Here is a 25,671-nt window from a genome sequence, read left to right as displayed (position 1 = left end):
AATCTTGGGCTATGCCACACCCGCTCTGAGCGCTTTTACAGTGCACACCTTATTTAAATTGCGGGTACTACTGTTATTCCTATCTATTGGCAAAGAAACTGCGGCACGAGCAAAGTTAAATTGCCCACGGTTACTGATCAAGTGAGAGACGTAGCCAGGATTCAAACGAATGGAGTCTGGCTTCAGAGTCTGACTGCTTTTACCTCCACTTTGCATACGAAGAATCATGGTGAGATGCTGAGCTTAAAACCCAGGATTTACAGACGTTAAAACCTTAGACACAGTAGGAGGTAGTGGCAGTACATATTAATATGGGCTCGATCTGTTCCTCTTATCCCTAAGAAGCATAGAAAGCATTAGCTTAGACCATAGAAAACCGCGATATATTCCCTAACTCCAAAATATAAAAGGCATTTACACTTAGCATTGTCCTAAAACGGCTGAACTAAACTGATTGTCAGTCAGGCTTCAAGAGCGAAAAACCAGGTTCCACAGCTTGGTAATTAAACTCCAAAAGGCGCGCGAGCCTCCAGGCTAAACAGTTTCCCGCCTCCCAGCCGGTTACAGCCAGCTCAGCAACAGCTCCCCTAGCCCAGGGTCGTGACGTCAGCACAGGCTTTGGGCCCCCTTCTGGATTCTCTCTGCATCTGCGCGGCCGAGTAACTGGCGAGTCGCGATCTTAGCTCCGCCCACTGCCCCGGAAGTTAATGCAGAAGCCACACCTCTCCCCTCATCCGGCTGGGGCGCAGCCATTTTAATTCATATCTGAGTGGGCGGTGGCGTTTCGTGTTGGCGGTCTGGCTCCGCTGGGCAGGGGGTAACTTTACTGGTTTGGGGTGGTTTTTAGTTTAATTTCTCTTTTCTAGCTTCGCATCGCGGGCCAGTTCTCCCTTTCTAGTCAACTGAGGCCATGTCAGGAGACGGCGCCCCGGAGCAGGTGAGGAAAGAGAGTGGTGGGGCCTCGTGGCGACCTCTTCTCTTCAAGTCTGTGTTCGTCCGAGTACTCCAGCCATGTTCGCCTGAGGAAGGAATCGGGGTCTATTGGACCCGGAGAACCGGGTATAGGACAATGTGGGAATGGGGAGCAAGGGCTGACTTGAGGTCTGAAGTTATTTTTTGGCTTCTCTGCCTTAGGCGTTAATACGAACAAATATTTAATCTAGACAATAGCCAGGAAGCTGCTTCGTCCTGTTTAGTTAGGTTCATGGGACTACTCCTGTGAGATACCTTCCTTTGATACCATCTTGATACTAGGGTGGTTCGGAATTGATTACTTTAACGTGTAGTCGCTGTTTTCGAAAAACTTGACGGTGTTTCCTCTGCCACTTCTCCGATATACCACGGAATAGATTACCACTTTGAGAAATAATCGGAGATGAAACTCATCTGGAGAAATATAGTCTCTTGCCAGTGCGAATGAAGAAGGAAGCAGTGTAGGAGAAAAGCATGGTTTTGCCGAGATTAAGGAATTGTGTGGCTTGCTTCTGCTTCCTTTTTCTCTTTATTCTGTACGCAGTTCATTTTCGTTTTTAAAGCGACACAAATATTGCAGAATTTGATAAATCGGAAATGAGAAATCGGTTTCGGCCACTGTAAATAAAAGCGTCCGCTTTAGTACTGGGTGTAAGTGACTTATAAATACTGTAAAAATCAGGTATTTAGTAAAGTGATTTGTTTCTTTTGCACTTTGTTCAGAATTTGGGTAAATACTACCTTTTAGTTTGAAAGAGGAAACTGATAGCTTTATGAGAGATGTCATTCCATTTGTTTTTTTAAGTCCTGCTATGTTTAGGTAAATAGTTTTTAAAAATGGAGGCTAGCTAGACCTGCAGAGAGCCTCAATTTCCTGAAATTTCCCGTTGCCGTGGTAACGAACTACACTTAGGTTTTTGTTTTTTAAATTCCCAGCTTAGAAGGTAGAGGCTGTTCTGGAGGTTGGCAGAGATGAGGCAAAGTTGGAGTTCTCTTGAATGGTCTGGGTGACTGTAAATGTCCTTATGTCGGGAAGGCTTGCTAAATTAAATTTTGTGTTTGCTTGTTGACTGATTTCAGTACGGAAATCCCGTTTACATTTTACATGCTGTCACAATGCCCAAAAATGCAAAGTCTCGAGTATCAAAATTATTTTATCAAATCTGTTTATATATACCTACCGTTTTTCTGAGATGGGCTCATATTTTGTCACTTGAAAGGTGAGGAGTAGTGATGTCCTAAGATTTTATTGAAAGTTTCCAGAACTTGTTAATCCTTAAATTTATGTAAAATTATAAAGACACTGAAATGTCATGACCTTGAATATTTCAGAACTGTGGTGTTTTAAAAGGGGGAGATGATGGTGAAAATTTACAGGAGGAGAAATTAACCTAAAAGTTTCACCGTGCAAAGTTTAGTACATAGAGAAAAGTTGGAAGTGCAATGAATGCTAGCAATACAGTTCTTCACCTAGAATCAGCAGTTGTTAACAACCGTTTTCCCTACTTGTTTTATCTCTGCATACATACTTATTTGAAAGTAAGTTGACACATATTTCAGCCCCTTAAATTTCATCATTCTTTTATATAAGGACATTGATGCAGTTATATAACCATACCGTTTTCTCACCTCAGAAAATTAATGGTAATAACGTTAGTATCATTTCTGAATCCCACTTTCTGTTCACATTTCCCCAGTTATCGCCAAAATAGGATTCATTGGATTTTCTTTCTTTTTTCTTTATTTTCTTTTACTTTATTAGAATCTAATTTGGGTCTACATGCATCATTTTGTTGTATCTCTTGAACAGGCCCCCCCACCCCCTTTTCTCCCAGGGATTTTGTTTGTCTCCAGAATCCTGGACAATTTTCTAGTAAAAACTTCTCATTTTCTGAGTTGATTTGATTTTTGTGTGTGTGGTATCATTTAACTTGTCCCTTTATCTTTTGTTATTTCCTGAAAACTTTGTGTTTGCTTAGGTCTAAAGTGAGAGCTCTGTTAATATTTGGCTTAAGTATTTTTGGGTAGAATGGTATAATGTTACATCAAAAGGCACTTCATGCCAAGTAGTTAGGTTGTTCCACTATTAGTGATGGTTAAGTTTGATTATTTGGGTAGGATGATGATTCTGGGTTTCTTCATTGTGAAGGATTATTTTCTCCTTTGCAGTTAGTAATCTGTGGGTTGATTTTGTGATCCTCGATAACCTTTTAACTAGTTATTGTCCATTAATAATTCTTGAATAAATCAGTTTTTACATTGGAGGTGGAGAATGGTCGTGTTCTAATTCTACTCGGTCTTTCTGACTGGCTCGTATTCTTCTGTAAAGAATTTTTTTCCTTTCTCTTTTTTAAAAGATTTTATTTATTTTGGAGAGAGAGGATTATTTTTCCTTTTGCAGTTAGTATTCTGTAGGTTGATTATGTGTTCCTCAGTAACCTTTTAACTAATTGGTCACTGTTTAGAGGAAAGATCACCTAAAATGAGCTGAAATGATAGACAAAAAAAGATTAAATACAACTGAAGAATCATTAAAAAAAAATCAAAGCCACTCTGAATGGGGCGATTGCTTTGGAAAGATGCCAAAGGATGTTATGGACAAAGAATATGGCAAGATAGTTGTAGATTTCTTTTAGCCTCATAACATTGAAGCTCAAAAAAAAATTTGGTTGAACAAACCTGTTGTTATCTGTTTTTCAAAAATACAGGTGGTCATTACTTTCTTGGTACTGAATCTATAAATTTGTGCCCTCTGAAATGGGGAAATAATTGTAAACAAGCAGGATGGTTTGCTAAGATTTATTGTAGTCTTTTTTTTTTTTTTTTTTTTTTTTTTACTCTTGTGAGGAAGTTCCATTTTTGCACAGAGAGCTATTTAATTTACCTTGGCATTTTTCATCAGTATTTATTACTGTTTTTGTCAGTTCGATGATGACAAAACTATGTGCTTGTAGGTTCCTCTCTACTCCCTAATGAAAACACATCTGGTTCATGTGTGGAATTATGGCTATATTTTTGTCTTGTGTTTGTGTCTCTATGGATATATTATCTGTATATATACACACACACACATACGTTAGTGCTTGGTTCAGCTTTTTTTTTTTTTTTTTTTAAGATTTTATTTACTTATTTGACAGAGAGAAATCACAAGTAGGCAGAGAGGCAGGCAGAGAGAGAGAGAGAGGAGAAAGCAGGCTCCCTGCTGAGCAGAGAGCCCGATGCGGGACTCGATTCCAGGACCCTGAGATCATGCATGACCTGAGCCGAAGGCAGCGGCTTAACCCACTGAGCCACCCAGGCGCCCCTTGGTTCAGCTTTTGATCGTGTTCTTTTTTAGCTCCATTTTACCTTGTGCAGTACCCCTACAGCATTTAGCTGTTGTCTGGAGTTCCTCCACTGGGTTTGTATGTGAGTTGAAAGGACTGCCTTATTTATTCATCCTTGCATCTAGGAATCTAGGAAATTCTGTTTTGATACTTATAGGTGTTCAGTAAATTAATGGATGAATTTTGCATTTAGGCTGTATGAGATACATTAGAAATTCCCATAGAATTTAATTTTGGGAGGAAGAAAAAAATAATTTGGGCATAAGAGTGGGTTTTTTAAAATGTCTTGTTAGATAAGAAGAGGGGAGAGTAATGTGTTCAGCCAGGCCAATTCATATGAACCTTTAAATCCCTAAAATTGTTTCTGCACTCATCTTTTAGAAATAAGACTTCATTTTTAAAATAACTTATAACCGACCTAGGATTAGGAATGCCTATATTGTAAACAAAATGATCCTCACTTTGGAAAATTTGCATAACCTGAAGAAGCATAATTATCAGTAGTTCTTAATGAGAGGAACTTGGGGCCATAAGTCATTGTCGTCTTTTGGTGAAAGATAAGTTTGGGACAATGTGGAAAATAATGAAAAATGTTCCCTGCTATATACTTAACTAAGATGAAAGATGAACACATACAGTGTTGAAACACAAAACCTGGTTTAAGGTTTTGTTGTGTAACCATTACTACTGAATAGCATTTTAAAATCTTTTTTTAAAAAATTTTACTTATTTATTTGAGAAAGAGAGTGCGTAAGAGAGAGCATGAGAGGGGAGAAGGTCAGAGGGAGAAGCAGACTCCCCTCGGAGCTGGGAGCCGGATATGGGACAGGATCCCAGGACTCAGGGATCATGACTTGAGCCAAAGGCAGTCGCTTAACTGGCTGAGCCACCCAAGCGCCTATCAAAAACAGTTTTAAACCCAAAATGGAGGGGTGCCTGGGTGGCTCAGTTGGTTAAGTGTCTGCCTTCAGCTCAGTTCACGATCTCCAGGTCCTGGAATCGAGCACCGTGTTAGGCTCCCAGCTTGGTGAGGAGTCTGCTTCTCCCTCTGCCTTTCCCCCTGCTTGTGCTGCCTCTCTCTTTCTCTCTCAAATGAATAAATAAAATCTTTTTTTTTTTTTTTTTAAAGATTTTATGTATTTACTTGACAGATCACAAGTAGGCAGAGAGGCAGGCAGAGAGAGGAGGAGGAAGCAGGCTCCCTGGGGAGCAGAGAACCCGATGTGGAGCTTGATCCCAGGACCCTGAGATTATGACCTGAGCCGAAGGCTTTAACCCACCTGAGCCACCCAGGGGCCCCTGAATAAATAAAATCTTTCTTTCTTTCTTTCTTTTTTTTTTTTTTTAAGATTTTATTTATTTATTTGAGAGAGAGAAACAGTGAGAGAGAGCCTGAGCGAGGAGAAGGTCAGAGGGAGAAGCAGACTCCCCATGCAGCTGGGAGCCCGATGCGGGACTCGATCCCGGAACTCCGGGATCATGACCTGAGCTGAAGGCAGTCGTCCAACCAACTGAGCCACCCAGGCGTCCCTGAATAAATAAAATAAAAAAAAAAAAGCCAAAGTGGATTGGGTGGGGGTGGTAAGGGAGAGAGAGGGCCAGGTATATATATTAGTTGATGTGTTATTTGGGCCCAATTAGTTTTATCAGTTTTTAACAATCTTTCTGTAATAGCCTTTCCTATTTTCTTCCTCCTGTTGTGATACTCGGTATTACAGTTTGGGGCAGCCAAAATTGAGTTCATCTTTTTTGTTAATATTTCCACCATGTAGAATACTCTAGTTGGCAATAGTTGTTCCTGAGAGAGACTGATCTGTGTGTATATAAGTATTGGTTTTCCTTAGAAGTACAGTAGAAAGGTGCTGTGTTAAGAGAGATTGCATTCCTTCAGCATTAAGAATGTAGGAATTTCAGGAATACAGCTTACATCCCAGATAGACTTTCCAGAATTGCAAAATCTGTGTTGAGGTGTTTGTACCTATTAAGTGGATAATTGCCAAAAACCCTTCATAGTTGTAAGCTTTTTTGCCATTGTCTCTAAATCTTTTCTCTGTAGATAAAGACCTGCCTATGAATTTGAGTCTTTTTGTTTTGTTTTGCTTGGCAGTTGGTAATGGAGTGAGAATTTATGTAAAAATTGATTTGAGTTAGCAGATTTTTAGATTAATGGATAGTTTATAATCAGTAAATACTGAATAAAGCCAGAGGACAAAACTGTGTCCTAACTGATGATTTGCTAATGTTTTATTTAGTTTATTTAGTGAATTAATATCTTGGCTACTTTTGGTCTAAAGCCACATTTTTTGAATTCTAAAAGATTCAGATTTTTATTTGTAGTTGCAGCTGTTTGTTTCCTAGGGAATTAGTAAGCAGATTTAATAAGCACATATGATTAGTATCATTATTTAGGCCAATAATCTTTAGCGTGTTTTTTTAATAAGCACATATGATTAGTATCATTATTAGGCCAATAATCTTTAGCGTGTTTTTTCTTGAGTTTTGAATTGTTTACATGTTTAGTAGATTTCTAGTCTCTGGAAGGGCTGAAGGGATGATATGCAGAATACATAATCAGATTCATTTACCAAAAAAAAGAATCTGGTAGAGTTCTGTTGCACTGGTAAAGGAACACACATAGGACTGAACTGGCATTCAGTCCTAATGTCACCTGTCACATAAACTGCTTTTATTCTCTAGGCATATGAATCATCTCAGTTACTACTTGCAGATAATCTTGCAAAGTGCTACTCTCGTCTATTTTTAATTTTGAATAAAGGTTAACTATCAAGGGAGACTAAAGACTTCACATAGATAGTATAATTTATGCAGCTTTATTAATGTTTTAAGGAAAACATGGAATGACTTAGGTCTGATGCTACTTTATTTTTAAAGAAACAACTTTTGGAAAATGTATGTAGAGAACAGGTTTGTCCAAATGGAGTCTGTGGCCCATTGTATCATAATTACTTCGGTGCTTTTATAGAACTATAGGTGCATACATCTTAATTTCAGACTTATTATTACAGATTCTTGAGAATCTTCATTTGAAACAAGTACCATGGGTGATTTTTATGTAAAACGTGCAAACCATGTAGAGGTTGAATATATCTGAACCTTAAAAGTTGTTTTTGAATACGTTCTTTATAAAATAAGTGGAGGAAAAACTGCAGATTATTTGAGGATGGTAGGCTTTTGATAGTCTTTTGTGGTTTTCCTCCCTGTAGTATATTTAGTCAATCATTACCCTTAATAGTGGGAAATATTCATTATAAAACCACGTTAGGACTTATCCTCTAGTTCTGTTCGCCTTGATCAAGAACTGTTTATATAGGTTTAAATCTTTTAATTTACCATCTTCTCCCCTATACTTTCGTTTATCCCTTGGATTAAATTTTCACTGATACTTAATTTAGGTATGACCTCTAGCATCACACCCTCCCCATTTACCACAAAAATAGCTATATTCGGAGGAAAACTACCTTTTTTTTTTTTTTCTGTGAAAGTTGCACTTCCCTGGTGGGGATGGGAAAAATAAAAATTAGATTATTTTATTCTTTCAGTCATTAATCATTTTTGTCACCCCCCCCCCGCACCTGAGTTAACTCATCCCCTAATATTAGTTAAGCTGCCATATAGAAACTGGTATGCAGTTTCAGTAAAGTTTAACTTAGAGTTTTTCGGAGGCTACATCAGCTATCCACAATTATATGAAAAGGCTATTAAAAGTGCTTTTCCTTTCTCATCTACATACGTAGTCATATACTTCATAACTCTAGTTACATAGTCATACTTCATCCGAAACGATATACTGCAGTAGATTGAAAGCCCAAGCAGATAATGTCTTCTATTCAGCCAGACATTTAAGTGTCACGAAACCATAAAACTGCCGTTTTGTTCACTAATTATTTTTTTGCTTTGGAAAATAATTTTAAATAAATTTTTTTTTTTAAGATTTTTTTATTTGACAGACAGATCACAAGTAGACAGAGAGGCAGGCAGAGAGAGAGAGAGGGAAGCAGGCTCCCTGCCGAGCAGAGAGCCTGATGCGGGACCCGATCCCAGGACCCTGAGATCATGACCTGAGCTGAAGGCAGCGGCTTAACCCACTGAGCCACCCAGGCGCCCAATAAAGTTACTTTTAAATGAACTAAAATTTTTTTCTCAATTTTACTATCTCATATGATAATATTGATAGATAGAGCCACATTTTAAAAAATTTTTGTTTGGTTCTTCAGTTTTTAAGACTGTAGAGTGATTCTTTTACAGAAAGTTTGAGAACCATTGAAATGCATGTGTAGTGTATGTGAGGCCCTTGTCAAATTCTGGTTCTCTGGGCTGGCTTCACATAACAAACAAAAGATTAATCATAGAAAGTGAAAAAACCCACTTAATGGGAGGAACTTTTTTTTTTTTCTTATTTGACGACAGAGATCACAAGTAAGCAAGAGGCAGGTAGAGGGTGGGGGGATCAGGCTCCCTGCTGAGTAGAGAGCCGGAAGCAGGGCTCGATATCAGGACCTTAAGACCACGACCTGAGCCACCCAGGCGCCCCTGGGAGAAACTTTTTATAAATCTGGTGACAAGGGACTTGTATCCATAATACAAAAGTCTCTTGCAGTTCAGCAATGAAAAGATAACCCAATTAAAAATGGGCAAAGAGGGGCGCCTGGGTGGCTCAGTGGGTTAAGCCGCTGCCTTCGGCTCAGGTCATGATCTCGGGGTCCTGGGATCGAGTCCCGCATCGGGCTCTCTGCTCAGCGGGGAGCCTGCTTCCTCCTCTCTCTCTCTCTGCCTGCCTCTCTGCCTACTTGTGATCTCTCTCTGTCAAATAAATAAAATCTTAAAAAGAAAAATTAAAAAAAAAAAATGGGCAAAGAATCTGAAAAGACATTTCTCCAAAGACAAATGGCCTATAAGAACATCAAAAAAATGCTGAACTTCATTCACGATCAGAGAAATGTAAATTAAAACCACTTTATACCCAGTAGGATGATCAGAATCATCAAAAGACAAGTGTTGGTGAAGATCTGAAGAAATTGGAACCCTCTTAACACTGTTACTCAGAATGTAAAATGGTTCAATCACTTTGGAAAACAGTCTGGCAGTTCCTCAGTGTTAAAAATAGAATTACTGGGGCGCCTGGGTGGCTCAGTGGGTTAAGGACTCTGCCTTCAGCTCAGGTCATGATCCCAGGGTCCTGGGATGGAGCCCCTTATCGGGCTCAGCAGGGAGCCTCCTTCCCCCTTTCTCTGTCTCTGCCTGCCTCTCTGCCTACTTGTGATCTCTGTCAAATAAGTAAATAAAATCTTTAAAAGAAAAAAAAAAAGAATCACCATATGACCTATCAGTTTCACCTGTAGGGAGGGGTGTGTGTGTGTGTGTGTAAAAAACACAAAATGAACTCCACTCAAAAACTGGGAAACAATCCAAATGACCATCAGTAGTTAAATAAAATGTAGGATTTGTGGGATTATTCATATAGTGGAATTTTACTTGACATTAGAGAGGAAAATACTGATACATGATGAAACACGAACTTTGGAAACACGCAAAATAATAAGAGCTAGAAACAATAACATATTGTACAATACTATTTACATGGAATACCTGCACATATAGAGACTGAAAGTAGTTTGGTGGTTGCCTAGGGCTAGGGCCTTGGGAAAGGTAATGGCTGTTAGGATGGTTCTTGTCGGATGATAAGATGTTTTTAAAAAATTTACTGTGGGGACGCCTGGGTGGCTCAGTTGGTTGGACGACTGCCTTCGGCTCAGGTCATGATCCTGGAGTCCTGGGATCGAGTCCCACATCAGGCTCCCACCTCCATGGGGAGTCTGCTTCGCTCTCTGACCTTCTCCTTGCTCATGCTCTCTCTCACTGTTTCTCTCTCAAATAAATAAATAAAATCTTTAAGAAAAAAAAAATTACTGTGAATTGTCTAAATAAGTGGCTTGTATATGATTATGCCTTAAAAAAGCCATTAAAAAAAAGATTTTTATTTATTTTTTTGACATATCACAAGTAGGCAGAGAGGCAGGCAGAGAGAGAGAGATTGGAGGAAGCAGGCTCCAGGAGAGCCTGACGTGGGGCCTGATGTGGGGCTCTATCCCAGGACTCTGGGATCATGACCTGAGCCGAAGGCAGAGGTTTTAACCCACTGAGCCACCCAGGTGCCCCCCAAAAAAGCCATTATTAAAAAGAAAATTTTAAAAGGTCATCCTGTAATGGATTTACCCTTCCTTCATACTTTTAGCCAGTTTTACACTTGTTACTATTCACAGAGAAAAAAATTAGTTGTCATGTTAGCAGTACAATTCATAGAACACATGCTAGAGATAGGTACTAAGTAACATTGTGTCCCTGTACCCAAAAAGAGTACATCATCTATTCAAAATTTTTCTGGGTTTTGTACCCATTTGAAATAGTGTATATTGGTATGTATCTTTGTATACACCGTACAGTTGTGTTATTTTTCTAGGTTTTAAAATTATGCAAATCAAAGACATTCCCAGAGTCCAGCTGATACCATTGGTAATGCATGCTTTGGGAACTAGTCCAGCTTTTGTTCTGGTCATTTGATTTGGAGTTCCAACCTACTCCCCATTAACATTTCCTAAAGAATGATAATGGGATGATAGTTTATTCCAAAGACAAAAGCTGGATTTTTGTAGACTTTCTTTTTGAAATAAGTTTTGGGGATGTGTAACCGTGGGACAGCTGTGTTTTGGCTGTACAAAGCAGAGTTCAGACCTCATTCCATTTCAAATGAGTACTGGAAACTTGTCCTAAATTTTCTTAAACTGATCTATTCCTCTGATCCAGCAGTCGATTTAGGAAATAGTAAAATAATTCCATTCCTTTTTTTTTTAAAGGATTTATTTATTTATTTATTTGACAGAGAAATCACGAGTAGGCAGAGAGGCAGGCAGAGAGAGATGGGGAAGCAGGCTCCCCGCCAAGCAGAGCCCAATGCGGTCCTGGGATCGTGACCCGAGATCGTGACCCGAGCCGAAGGCAGAGGCTCAATCCACTAGCCATCCAGGCACCCCTACTATTCCATTCTTTATGGAGGTCCAGTCCCCTTGTGGAATACTGGAAAACTGCTTAGATTTCCTTTGCCCTATAGAAATATGCTCAGGCAAGAGAGCAAAAGTGTTAACGCTGTTGGCTACCCAACTGGTTCATGATGATAAATGAGTTTTTGTTGTAGGAATTAAATGTGGCCATGACTACCAGAGTATATTCTGGGCCGTTTTGGTTAGCTTTCTTGTTAATTAATGCACTTGATTGAGAATTATCTATGTAGTTTGTTTTACGAACATTTAACTACATCCTTGCTAGAGGAAAAGAATTTAGGAGTGTAACAGATTTTAAAAAGAGCTGAGCCATGGTTCTTTCAGATTCTAAATGGATTTGGGGTAGAATTATGTAATTTAATTATTTTTCTTATAATGAAATGGGGTTATTATTTAATGAGTGATTAATTTTTTTTTTTTTTTTTTTTAAACATCTGCTCTCCAGCATCCTTTGCCTGGGTTCGTAGGTCCATTGTAATCCCATCCCCCCGGTGTCTGGTTAGAATTTTAGGGGTTCTGTGAAGTTGGATGGAGGAAAATATTTTTACTAATCTTTAACTGAAATTGAAACTTTCCGTCTATTATGAAGGTAGGCAAGAAACCACACTGGCAGTGTTAGCAATAATTACTAGACATAAATATTCCAAATATTATTGTTTTCATCACTAGACTTATTATTAGATCTTGTTATTTAATATGTTAAGTATCTATTACTGTGTAAAATTTTGTTTAATAATATTTCAGTAATTATATTTCAATATAATTGGTTTCCTTTGAGGTCTCTCACGGTTCATTTTGTGTATTTAAGAACAGTATTCTGAGAGGGGTACCTAGCTGGCCCCATCAAGAGCATGTGACTCTTGATCTTGGGATTGTGAGTTCAAGCCCAACATTGGATGTAGAGCCTACTTAAAAAAAGAAAGAAAGAAAAAGATTTTTCTGAGAAAGAGCCCATAGGCTTCAGTAGACCATTGGAAAGTTCTGAGGCAAACAAGAACAGTGAGGAAGCCCTTGGAGAGCTGTGGTTTTCACCTGAGGCTGCACATTAGAACCATCTAGGGAGTTTAAAAAATATATATAGTGATAAAAAAGTAAAAGTAGTGATGGTACACCTTGTCCCTAGAGATTCTCATTTAATTGCTTACATAGTGGGGCTTGAGCATCTTTAAAATCCCCTTAGCCCCAGGGGATTGTAATGTGCTACGGGGGATGACAATCACTAAAGGAGTGGCATATTTAGTAAGGAGACATTTATACTTCTTGCTGTGATTTTGCTGGTTGAATATTAGACACTATCTTTTGAGTTTCTCTCTTCTTTTACAGATTGTGGTATACGTTACCTAATTTGGTAGGTTAATTTTCAGCAGGTGTATCTTGAGTGTGTAAGACCTTACATCAAACTGCTTTGAAACACTAGTTGTTAGCATTGATTAACTAAAGCAATTCAAGTATAGCTTAGCTCTTTTTTAGTTCCTGACTTAAAGTTCTGTATCACACTTCTTATTTTATCATTAACATTTCATACTTGGTATCTTATAAACTAAGATCCTGGTTTTATTTTAAGATATTTTCTTAAGTTTGTTTTTTTAAGAAGTGAGTAAACTCTTTGAAAGCAGAATACTTTATTTTGTTGTATCCCAAAGTGTCCCTTCAAGAATGTGTGGCACATACTAGGCACTGAGCAGATATTTCTTGGGTGAATAAAAATTAAAACAGTAGAAGAGTATATACATTGTAAAGGGAGTGTTTCCATGAGTCTGTCTCTGTCTCTTCCAGCTCATCTCCCAGTTTTTTTTTTTTCCACCCAGTATTATGGAGATAGTTCCATGTTGCTATCTATAGACCTTCCCTGCTCTGTTCTTTTTCCTGACTACAAATTACTCAATTTATTTAGTCAGTTCTTTTATATGTGATTATTTTAATTATTTTTAGTTTTATGCAACAGCAAACAGCCAAGTAGTAGTTCTTCAGTATACACCTTTGTGCATGTGTACAGTAGAAGTTGCCAAAAGTGGAATTCAGGGTCATCGTTCATGTTAAATTTTATCACATTACTATTTGCCCCCGCCAACAGTGTGAGAATGTCTTGCCAGTGTAATGTTGATTATAAAAACACTTTGGATCTCTGTCTTATGGCTTACATTTCTATTTTTTTTTCTGTGAACTGTTCCAGTACATTGCCCATTTTGTGAGTTGCTGATCTTTTATTGACTGTACGTGAATAAATTTAGTACTTTGCCAAATATGTTGGCTATTTTTTAGGTTTGTCTTTTGACTTTGATAATTTTTCATGCACAATTTAAACAGAATTAAGTGTACTCTCTTCAAAGGCTTCTGAAAAGCCTTAGATCCACTTCAGTATGTTTTCCTCTCGTTCTTTTTTGTTATTAGTGTTTAAATCTCTGACCCATGTGAAATTTACTTCGGTAGAAAGGGTTAAATAGGAATTCAGCCTTATTTTGATAAAGTTGACTGTAGTTATTCTGATAGATGGTTATACAGTTATTCTAAACCTGTGCTTTGAATAAGCCACTATTCTGATTTGAAATATCACCTTTATTTGTTCATTTTCCATATATCATTCTCTTTTTCAACTGCCATGAACCAGTGATTCATGAACCATTACCACACCATTTTGCCATGTCATTTTGTGTTTTAAAGTGTGGTTGGGACCAATAGTCCTCCTTTATTAAACTTTTCCAGTTTTAGTTTCTTGAGCTAGCCTACTTATGGAGCTTACTTATGGAGCTCTTATATATTAGTAAATATGAGTTTCATACAAAATCACATTTTTTTTAAAAAGATTTATTTATTTATTTGACAGAGATCACAAGTAGGTGGAGAGGCAGGCAGAGAGAGAGAGGAGGAAGCAGGCTCCCTGCTGAGCAGAGCACCGATGGGATCCCAGGATCCTGGGATCATGACCTGAGCCAAAGGCAGAGGCTTTAACCCACTGAACCACCCAGGCACCCCTACATTGGTCTTTTAAAACGTGTTTTTCTTTCTAAATAAAATGTATACCTATCAGTGGTAGACACTAATTTATTCCAAAGAAGAGTGTACCACTTCCAGGTATATTTTTTCCCTGAACCCACGACTAAAATTTCTTCCCATCTGGGGTTTTGACATTATTTTTCTTTTTTCCTTTTTTTTTTTTTTTTTTTTTAGGATTTTTTATTTATTGATTTGACGGAAACAGTGAGGGAGGGAACACAGCAGGGGGAGTGGGACAGGGAGAAGCAGGCTTCCTGCTGGGCAGGGAGCCGGAGGCGTGTGGCTTCATCCCAGGACCTGCCCCCCCCCTCCCCGCCAGGATCAGGACTTGAGGGAAAGGCAGACTTGTTAATGACTGAGCCGCCCAGATGCCCCTTGACATAATGTTTCTGTGAGTTGTTAATTGTCACTGAAAAAAATAAAGCTGTTAGGGGCAGTGCTTCCCTTTCTGTCTCCTCTTAAATATAATTCTGTATTGCCATATAGATTTCAAGAAGTCCTGTGAAAAGACAAAACACAACTTTAAAAATTAACATTTATCTGACTTAGTTGAATATCACTTTTTTTCCTGGCACATAGTGGTATTCTTTTTTTTTTTTTTTTTAAGATTTTATTTATTTATTTGACAGACAGCCAGAGAGTGAACATGAGCAAGGGAGTGGGAGAGGGAGAAGCAGGCTTCCTGCTGAGCAGGGAGCCCTGTGGGGGAGCTCAATCTCAGAACCCTGGGATCATGAGCTAAGCTGAAGACAGATGCTTTATGACTGAGCCACCCAGGTAGTATTCTGAACAACAGTTTGAGTAGTACTTACATTTTTGCCTCAGGTGCTGGCTATTTTAGGCATTACTCTTTTTTTAGATTATATTTTTATAATAAAAATGAAACTGTTACCCACATGTGACCATTAAACATTTTAGTACGATCTTATACCGCAAATTCCTTTTTAATAGTTTTAATGATGCTGTTTGTACAATTTGTGAATCGTGTTTTGAAAACCTTTACATCAAAATACAATTTCCATGTCATTTCATGCTTTTTCTTTTGTGGCTCAGGATGAATGCTCTATAGCAGTGTTTCTCAAAATTGGTCCAGGGACCTGGGAGGTTCCTAAGACTTTCAGAGGATCTGTGAGTTCATAGTTTCATAATAAATTTTAGATAATTATTCTGCCCTTTCACTCTTAATCTCTTATGAAAGTACAGTGGAATTTTTACATGATGTGCTATCACAGCAGATTGAATGCAGAAGCAGACAGAAAAATCCAGCTACCTACCTTTAAAAAAAATCAGACACTAAACGGATTTGCAAATATATAAAATAGGATATTCTCACTGAATTTTTAAATTTATTTTGCATAAAAGCATGTTAACATGTAAATAATTTTTTATTGTACATGGATAAATATTTAACTCTTTCATCAGTTTTAATTTCTGATGTAGTAAATATTGAACTAATCACATAGACAAAAGCTCTTCACCATACTCAGTAATTTTTAAGAGTATAAAGGGGGTCCTGAGACCACAGTGTTTGAGAATGGCTGCTTTATGTTTATGTAAAAGATGGGTTTGCTTAAATTTAATAATGGCTTTAAAAGTATGTGATTATTGAATTTTGGTTTTATGCAGGTGACTTAATGATAGCATAGTATATATAGATTGTAGAAAATGCAGGCCTCTTTTGTAAAAGGACATTTTTATGCTTTGTATTGGGGACTGATAACTGTGCTTGGATTAAATTAGGCATGAAACTTTTAAAACCGTAACATCAGTTCCTTATTTTTCTTTCCTCCAGGCAGCTGAGTATGTCCCAGAGAAGGTGAAGAAAGCGGAAAAGAAATTAGAAGAGAATCCATATGACCTTGACGCTTGGAGCATTCTCATTCGAGAGGCACAGGTTTAGTGATATAGGATTACATTTCCTTCTCTATGGGTCCAATCACACTACTTGGTTCTGCAGTAAATAATATTTTCATAATCTTAACATTGTAAATGCTGTTTATTGGTTTTCAATTTTAGAATCAACCTATAGACAAAGCACGGAAGACTTATGAACGCCTTGTTGCCCAGTTCCCCAGTTCTGGCAGATTCTGGAAACTATACATTGAAGCAGAGGTTAATATTTTATTTTATTTTTTCTTATATAGCATCTGATGGGAATTGCAGCATACACTAGAGTGATAGAAAACAAGTTAGGAACATAGATAGCACAACTAGGACAAGGAGGATTTAAATGTCTCTTGCCTTTATTTTGTAAAATAGGTTTGAAGGAGTAATTAAAGTGAATTTTTGAAATTTGGGTCTTTACAAGCTGATGATTGTTGCATTTTGGAGTTGCAACAACATTAAAACAGTTTCAATGGTATTGGAGTGCTTTAGCCTTTTATTTACTTGTCATGTGTCAATTTATTGCCTCCTGTGTCATTTATTTAGAACTCCTTTCTTTTTATTCCTACTTACAAACTAATATGAATGGTATTATAAGAAAATACAGAAATATTAACTTAGTTTCATAGGGTATATTGAGTGGTGAAATGAAACATTAGGTGAAAAATTATCTCAGGTTTTTGTGAAAATGCATGGTTTGTCAATAAATGTAAGCATTTTGGTAATTTAAAGATAAGGTTTTTTAATAGGATAAAGTTTACATTATTCAGGAATAAGCTAATGTGATTCAAATATGTGTAATCATAATTTACCCAGTGATACTTCTTTCTTTTTCTTGCTTTCTAACTGTCTTAAAATTTTACATCAGGCATGTTTATTTTAAAGAGTAAGGTCCTCATTCTTGATTATGATTAGAAGGGAGATGTTCATTTTTGACAACTGGAATTAGCAGTCAAGATGATAATAAAGCGTTAATGTATTGATACCAGTGGCACCAAGTAATCATCTTTCAGGTTATAATTTATTGGGATGGAAGGGGTGAGATGGGAGTGGTATCCACATTACAGTGAAAATTCTATCCATTTCTCTTTATAACTTATACTATGAAGTATTCTTATTTTGAGTGTTAATTTTGTAATCTAAATTCTCAGCATTATCAAATACACTGCAGCCTCATAACATTTTCCATAATGACTAAAATTTGGTAATATATGGGTCTCTTTTGGACCTATTCAGAGCGCGTTAGTCACCAGTAGTACTAAACAGACTTCACAACACAGTGCCACCTGTGATGTGCTTCTCATAATGGAACCAACCAACACCCAGTTTTAACTGAGGCTACAGTGTACTTACTGTATTTGTGCTGTAGTTTATAGTGTATTACTTTGGGAGTGGGAGGGAATTACTGGACAGTAGCAGGAACATTGTGTGTGTGTGTGTGTGTGTGTGACATTTTTTGTGTGTGGTTGTGTATGTGATGTGTGTGTTTGTATGTGTGAGAGATTGTACCTTACATGGAGTTTGGTTGTGGTTTTAGCCCAAGACCATATCCTTAAGGTTTCATCACTTATCCTTTGGGACCATTTCTTTCCTTAATATATTTAATCATCAGAGTAGACTGGCGTGGAATTCACCAGGTGAGTGAGTAGGCCTGTCTGAAGTATGCTGAACCCAGTGCTGCTTTGTAATACTCATTAAAGCAAGGAACCTGGATCACCTGTACTTGGTCTGCATTCCAGTTTGATTTCACAAACACATTAGCTTATATGCAAACTCATCAGAAATGAACACAATTGATACATAATAGTTTTTGTATAATGAAACAGTACTTCCTTTAGTTTTAGAAATTTCTCAAATGTTCAGGTATTTATTCATGCATTTTATTATAGCATAAGTTAAACTGAAATAGGCAGTTAGATACTCCATTCTTTGAGTATGAACACACTATGTTTCTCCCATTTCCTAGCTAAAATACCAACTGCATTCTAAAAAAGAATCCTAAGACCAGATGTTATTTCAGGGGGCTGAAAATTGTCTACATAACAAGCTCATTCCATTTACTGTTTCAGAGCTGCTAGCAGTTGCCCAATTTATTTAATTGGTAATATTTGCAGTTATTTCACACACATATACACACAAATATGAATGTATGTATAAAACCTCTTTTGAGAAAAATGGTGAAGAATATATATTACTGTGTGTTTTGTAAAATTGACATTTTTGGTTTAGGAATTAAAATGTTAAATTGCTGATTCATAAATGCATATCCTGAGCTGTGTTTTTCTCTTTCCTGATTTGCTCTTTATTTTTTTATTTTCACATTTTGTACTTTGTTTAGCCTGTAAGAGGCTAAAATATTCTTTGGTCATAACACCCATTGTGGCCTTTAATGTTTCTGGAGACACATGACCTTTTTATAAAACAGTAAAATCTGAAGTAATAAGAAATGTTTTCACATTAAAGGTAATACTAACAGTGTTTACATAACATCTTTGTATGCACTCTCAAGAAAATAAAGTTTTTTTTAATACATTCGTTGTAACTCGGTACTTCATGGCGGGAAAAATATGTTTCATTTATTTATGGTCAGCCAAACCACTGCATATGAGTCCTAATACATTTAGTTCTTTTCAAATGAAAATACATACATCACTGATAACGAGATAATTTTGCTTCTGCAAAGAAATTTGTAAATCTTCAGAACAAAGTAGCAAAAAGTGGTTTTTTGGGTTTTTTGGTTTTAAATTTGAAACCTCAGCATCAGTTGCAAATGAGAGTATAATATAAGTAATTTTTAGTGAAGAAGCTAATGACACTAATCTGGTATTTTTCATATATGCCAGTGTATCAGCTTTTTTCTTCAGTGGCACCTGCAGTACCTAGCTACTTGTGTAAAATTAAAAGGATAGCTTGTTACCTACTTTTAGGTTTTTTTGCTAAAGCATAGAAATTGTTGGAGATAAAATTCTCTGTGTCTAATGAAAGGACATTTAGGACCAACATCTATGTACTTCTTATAATTACATAAATTCAGAATTAGACCAGATTACTTTCGTGTTTCATATGTTAATTGTATAGAAACATCAGATATAAGTGGAATACCCAGTCAGAGCCTCAGTGCTTTTTGGAGTAGTCCGAAGGGTTACTAAATTACAAAGTTGAGAACATTTATGGTTTTGCCATATTCTTTTTGAAGTTCTTTTTTCCTGCTTGTGGTTTCTGTAGCTTTTCATGTAGCTAGGTAATCAGTGTGACAACACGTAAGATACAATATTTTACTGGTAGAAGTAATTTGTTTTGACTTGGGCCACATTCATAAGAAATTTTCCTACAAAAGGGTGATGATTTTTATTGGTAGCTGAAGGAGAAATGAAGAAGGTAATGCTGTTGGTAATAGCAACAATGTATTTTGCTATCTGTGAAAGCTGTAATTCTTTAATAAAAGTATGTAGAGAATTGATTGCTTTTTATTTAAAAGATTTTAAAAACTGAATCCTTATAAATGGGTTGTAAAGTATACATTTCAGTTTTTCAAAATAACCTTTCTACTTGGGAAAAAATGACTCTTAAAAATACCTTTCCTCTTGGAAAATGGAAGTGAACTCAGCATGGAACATGAGTGACCTAAATTGAAATAAACTTCTCCACTGTCAATACTGTTTTAATTCCTCTAAGTAGCAGTTCAAACTACTGTAATAATGTTTTGTATATCCTGAGCAATGTGATTTTTTTTAATGCAGATAAAATTATTGCTTTATCATATAGATTATAATTTCTTTTCTATACTTCAGCTTGCAATCTCTTTTTTAAAAAACCTGTACTCTTTTCTTATAGATCTGCTCTTTTCCTGTTTGTAATAAATGTTGGTCCATGTCTGTGTGATTATTCAGATTGTACTCTAAACCACGACGTGATCTTTAACCTTTAGTTTCTCAAATGCGTGTATAAATGTAGTGTAGGGGTGTTAAAAAAAAAAAAAACAGGAATGATTTGCAAACACAGAACTGAGTGATCATATATCCGAAAGTGCTTTAAATAATTACATACTATTTTTAAAACAAAGAAGATATTTGTGTGTTTACTATTAGGTGTAGCAAACTTTTATTTCGGGTTTTATTGAACTACCTCGTCCATATTCCCTTCCAGTATTGTAGCATAGATGTTTAGGTTTCTCACTGATACTAACTTGATCTATACATTTTTGTTGTTGTTGTTCCCTTGAGGCCTTTTCTGTTTACCCAGGCAATGTATAATAAAACTACTTTGCAGAAAGATATAGTTAATTTAGATAATATTTCTTTTCTTAAAAATCTTATTTTCTATTTATTTTCTAGATAGTTTAGTATCTTATGTGGAATGTAGTGATTTATTTTCAAGCAAAACCTTGTACTAATGAACCTAATTGCTTGTATATTTCTATTTCTCCACTTCATAAAGCAAAATTACAGTCTTTGAAGTCACTGATAAACATTGAAAATGCAATGCTCATCTTTTTTCCTCTGGAAAAGACTCAAATTTTTAACCCAACTTATTTATATTCTACTTTATTTTGTGTAATAAGATTTATGGTATATTCTGAAAATGTGGAAAAGGCATCTCTAACCAGATTTTAATAAAAAGCACACATACTCTAAAATTTATGGAACAAAAAGGACTATTTGGTCAATGCAGTTATAGTTCCCTGTGGATAATGCTCTAGCCTAAATTTCTTGGGCATTTGTGGAATAACAATACTTAATATATAGTACCTAATAGTGTTATTTTTTTTCAAGTGTGGGGCATCATACAAGATCTTAGGGGACTATTTTGGTATATGACCCACTTCCCCTATTCCAAGAGGTATTAATTAAAATTATGCTGCATCATGGTATCCATGAATAAACACACATAAGTCCTTTCTAATATTGTAGAGTAAAATCTCTATAACTGGAAATACAACTAATCCTAACAGAAAAGCCTTTTGAGGGTGCTCTGCATTTTTGGTTCTAACTTGAGCATAAGGAAACCAGGTGGCAATTAATTGACTTTCTCTTAAAAAGCAAAAAGACCTCTTGAAGCCAAAGGCTCAGGTATTTTCTAATGGGTTCATTGTTTTTGTTTGTTTAGTTTGTGCTTTCAACTTGCAAACAGCTCTTCCTTTTTGAATGAGTCTGGTTCAAGGCACTTCCAAGAACTGAAGATTTCTAAAATACACTGGTGATGTCTATTAAAAAGCTGTATTTTGAAATGTGAACAAGAATGCATGTATTTGCTTGTAAATAATTAACTTTTTAAACTTTAATTTTTATTACTAAACAGTTGTGCTCTTAGCAACTTTGGAACAGAAAACAGTTGGTTGATGTAATGGCATAAATTGAAGTCTGTATAAATTTTTCCCCCACATACTCAGAATCCACAGCAGTTTCAACAAAACTGTGAATATTTGCTTTGAATACAACTTGTTGAGAAACTAAACGACTTTTCTAAGGCTCAGGGAAGCATAACCTGGGGTAAGTTTTACCAATTTGTATGCTAGGAGACCCATGTGACCCCCCTCACCCCACAAGGAAAAATTTTCAATTTGGTAATACTGAGTGATCTAAATCAAAACAAAAATCTAATGTCAAAGACAGGATTGAAATGTAGTTTTGAAATAATGCTTTGAAATATATTAAGGCCAATAGAATAGTCCCAAATCTTTTTTTAAGCTTTCTAATACTTTTATTTATGTGATAGAATGTGTTCAATTATGACCTTTTTTTAATACAAAATTGTAGTTTTAGCATATGCAGATAATATTGTTAGTCTTTACATATGTCTATATGGGGAATAGTCTTTTTTTCTCTTCCAGTTGCGTGGAGACATAATTGGCATATAATACTGCATAAGTTTAAGGTATGCAACATAAAGATTCAGTACATACATATCTTGTAAAATGATACCCACAATATTAATAACCATCACCTCACATTGTACCAAGGGAAAGAATCTGGTAATGGGAACATTTTCTGTAACTTTCATGTTGAATTTTAAGAAAAAAAGAGTATTGACCCTTTTGCGATTATGATTTTCTTGAAAAAAATTTTTTTTTTTTTTAAAGATTTTTTATTTATTTATTTGACAGAGAGAGACCACAAGTAGGCAGAGAGGCAGACAGAGAGAGAAGAGGAGGCAGGCTCCCTGCAGAGCAGAAAGCCCGATATGGGGCTCGATCCCAGGACCCTGAGATCATGACCTGAGCTGAAGGCAGAGGCTTTAACCCACTGAGCCACCCAGGCACCCATTGAAAAAAATTTTTATTCAACAAACTGAATATGCAAGTATTGGATATTTAAACCCCAAGAGGACATTAAGTTTAAATCCATAATTCATAGCTGGAAGATAAGATGAATTAGTTTAACCAACTCGTATGTGAGTGAAATAAATCAAGATACTATTCCTTAGAAGAAAAGTTTAGAAACTACAGTGTTATAGGATCGCCTGGGAAACTTTTAAACCCTGCAGGTTTGGCAATTAGCATACCATTAATGCTGACTCAGTCTCCACAGGATGGGCAGGTGGAAACTCAGGTGTTCTGGCATCTAGTTTGGGGAATTGAGGCTTAAAAAGGCAATGATTGAATCTTATTGCTGTGAGTATGTTTCATACCTCACAGAATACTACCTGTATTTGAACTATAATATTCATTAGTCTCCTGGCTTGCTCTTTTGACTACACTGTGATAGATCACTCAATATATAATCAATCTAGAAGTAATCTTAGAAGTGTCTGTTGTGTACTTGGTAGTATTCCCGACAGTATGGTGGACTATTTTTTTAGATCGGCAGGCAGGGTTGTGGTTGTTATTAATGAACTTTGACAGTTTTGTAGTTGCTGACTTAATCTGTGGGTTTGAAACCCAATTTTCTAACTCTGTAAACTTGTTTAAGACAGTATAATCATTAAGTAACAAACTCTTGAATCCCGTGTGTTTAGAGAGGACCACTTTAGCTGGAGAGTATGGCTTAAAATCACTGCAGGTTGTTTTTTTGTGTTTTGTTTTGTTTTGATAAATAACCCTTAACCCTTGAGAGTCTTTAAACAAGAACACCACCACATCTTACTATTTTCAGATTATTAACCAACATCCATGCATTTAATTAGTACGTGACTATATATACTACTCACTTATTCTTTGGCGGGGGGCGGGGGTTGGGAAATGGAGTGTTCCAACAAAGAACTGGTCATTATTTGTAGCTATTTTTGTAGTAAGGTTTCTGGATTTTTCACCACACAGGAGTGTATTGTTTCTTAACCATTTTTAACTGTTTCCTTATTTTAAAAAAAATTTTTCCCTCAGTGGCTTTTGGTAGCTTTTAAATCAAATAAGCCTTTTTAAAAAATAGTAATTTTATTATTTCCAGTCTATAGCTGTCCTTAGGAGAGTTGGTTCTTTTCATCTTAAAATTGAGAATTTTTGCATCAATGATACTTGTAGAAGAGCTGAAGTAATACCTAAATTTCATTAAACTTTAATGTCAAAATCTCATTACCTTAACAAACTATCTCATGAAAGTGTTAGACAATATTGTAGGAGGGAGCTTAAAAGTATTTGGGGGAAGATTGTCAACAAAAAAAAGTTTCCTGTACTATCTGTACATTTATTTTAACAACTACCACCATTTTTTAAACTATTATTTAACTCATTTAATAAGTGATTTCTTGGGGTTTTGTTCTCCTAATTAGGATACGTTAGGTGAGAAAATGGATAAACATCACTATTTAGATTATCATTTAGAGTGGAAGATTCAAATTGCATGCCAGTCACTGGGGATTTTGTGATTTAATCAGCTTTATTATGGGTTGAATAGTAAGAGTTTGCTTTTATCGGTTGTAAACTGCCATTTTGCTTTTTTAACTTGTTTTTTGAAAATACTTTAAACTTAGAGGAGAGTTTCTCTCCTCTAAGAACTCTTACACATGCTTTGCCCTGATTGGCCAGTTTTCAACATTTGACATGCTTTATCAATCCTGTTTTTCCCTGAACCATAGGAGGTTGGGTTGCATACTTCACAACCTTTAATACTAAAGTGTATTTTCTTTTCTCTCTTTTTTTTAATAAGAGGCAGGGAGGGGCAGACAGAGGGAGAGAAAGAATCTCAAGGAGGCTCCATGCTGGGCGTGACATAACCTGAGCCCAAGTCAAGAATTGGTTGCTTAACCCACCCAAGTGCCCCATTTTGGTGTATTTTCTAATAACAGATCTCATATATAAACATTTAAAAATTCTGGAACCCTATCATTAATCAAACTTTAATCTATAGTCCATGTTCTACTTTTATTACTGTTCTAATCATGCCCTTTATAGCAATTTCCTGGTGAGATTACCATCTTCAAAGTTACTATACATAATTGTCATTCCTCTTTAGTCTCTTTTGATGTTGAACTGTTCTTCAACTTTAGCTTTGGTATTTCCTCATCAGATTCAGGTTATATACATTATAGCTGAGAAGCTGTAAATAATTGTGTGTCCTCACTATCTCATCCAGAGGTACATGTTCTTACCGGTGATGTCCATGCTGACCATTTTCTCCATTGTATAGTCAGTATTTCTCCTTTTGTCAATAAAATAATGGGGATATACTATGACTGTAAAACTCCTGTTTCTCATCCAGCAACCACCCACTTCATTTTAAAATTTTTAAACAGTTTTGTCAGGAATCATTGATGTTTTTCTTCTGACAGATTATCTAGTTTTTTTGTGTGTGTGTTTTTATTGTTGAGTGTAAGTAGGTACTCTATTCAATAGACTCAAACTTCGAGTATATTTAAGAACTGTTGGAGAGTGCCAGCTTTTCTTTACTTGCTTCCACATTTTTTTTTTTAAATAGTAACGTTTTAATTTTTAAAGATTTTGTTATTTGAGAAAGAGAGACATGAGCTGGGAGAGGGAGAAACAGGCTTCCCTGCTAAGCAGGGAGCCTGATGCAGGGCTGGACCCCAGGATGCTGGGATCTGAGCTGAAGGCAGACTCTTAACCAAGGCTCCCCTCCACGTTTTTTTCTTTTAAACAGTAGTTAGTGAGTTAGAAAAATGATTTACAGGATTTCAGTGGTTTGTGATTGTAGCAAGTTTTCCAAATCTCATATCTCATACTCTCAGTAATGCCTTTAAATTCTGTCATAAATCACATGGGGAAGATAACATTTGCTCCTCAACTCTTAGGTTTATAAAAACTTAACTAGTTTTATGAGAATCACTGTAGGCCACAGAAAATTAGTATCTTACTGATTTATTAGCCAAATGGCAAGTTATTTCAAATAAGAATATATATATATATATATTTTTTTAAATCATCAGGTCTTTGGCTTTAAAACAGGTTAGGAAGTGAGTTTAAAAAGTCTAGAAAAGAAAAGTTTCTAGATAAGTATTTCATTGTGTTTGCAAATGCTATATTCTTA

General features: G+C 36.2%; 1 protein-coding gene across 1 annotated transcript in view; it reads left to right on the top strand.

Moving 5' to 3' along the window:
* The first annotated feature begins 721 nt into the window (after positions 1-721).
* CSTF3 (cleavage stimulation factor subunit 3) overlaps positions 722-25,671 on the top strand; it is a 69,051-nt gene continuing 44,101 nt past the window's right edge. The window contains exons 1-3 of the mRNA XM_032356548.1: positions 722-937; positions 16,161-16,262; positions 16,385-16,480. Coding sequence (XP_032212439.1) covers positions 911-937; positions 16,161-16,262; positions 16,385-16,480 — 225 coding nt within the window. The 5' untranslated portion in view covers positions 722-910. The remainder of the gene's footprint in view (positions 938-16,160; positions 16,263-16,384; positions 16,481-25,671) is intronic.

The sequence above is a fragment of the Mustela erminea genome, chromosome 9 (genome assembly GCF_009829155.1).
Source record: "Mustela erminea isolate mMusErm1 chromosome 9, mMusErm1.Pri, whole genome shotgun sequence".
NCBI lineage: Eukaryota > Metazoa > Chordata > Mammalia > Carnivora > Mustelidae > Mustela > Mustela erminea.
The sequence above is the reverse complement of the archived record's forward strand: the minus strand, read 5'-3'. Positions and strand labels throughout refer to the sequence as shown.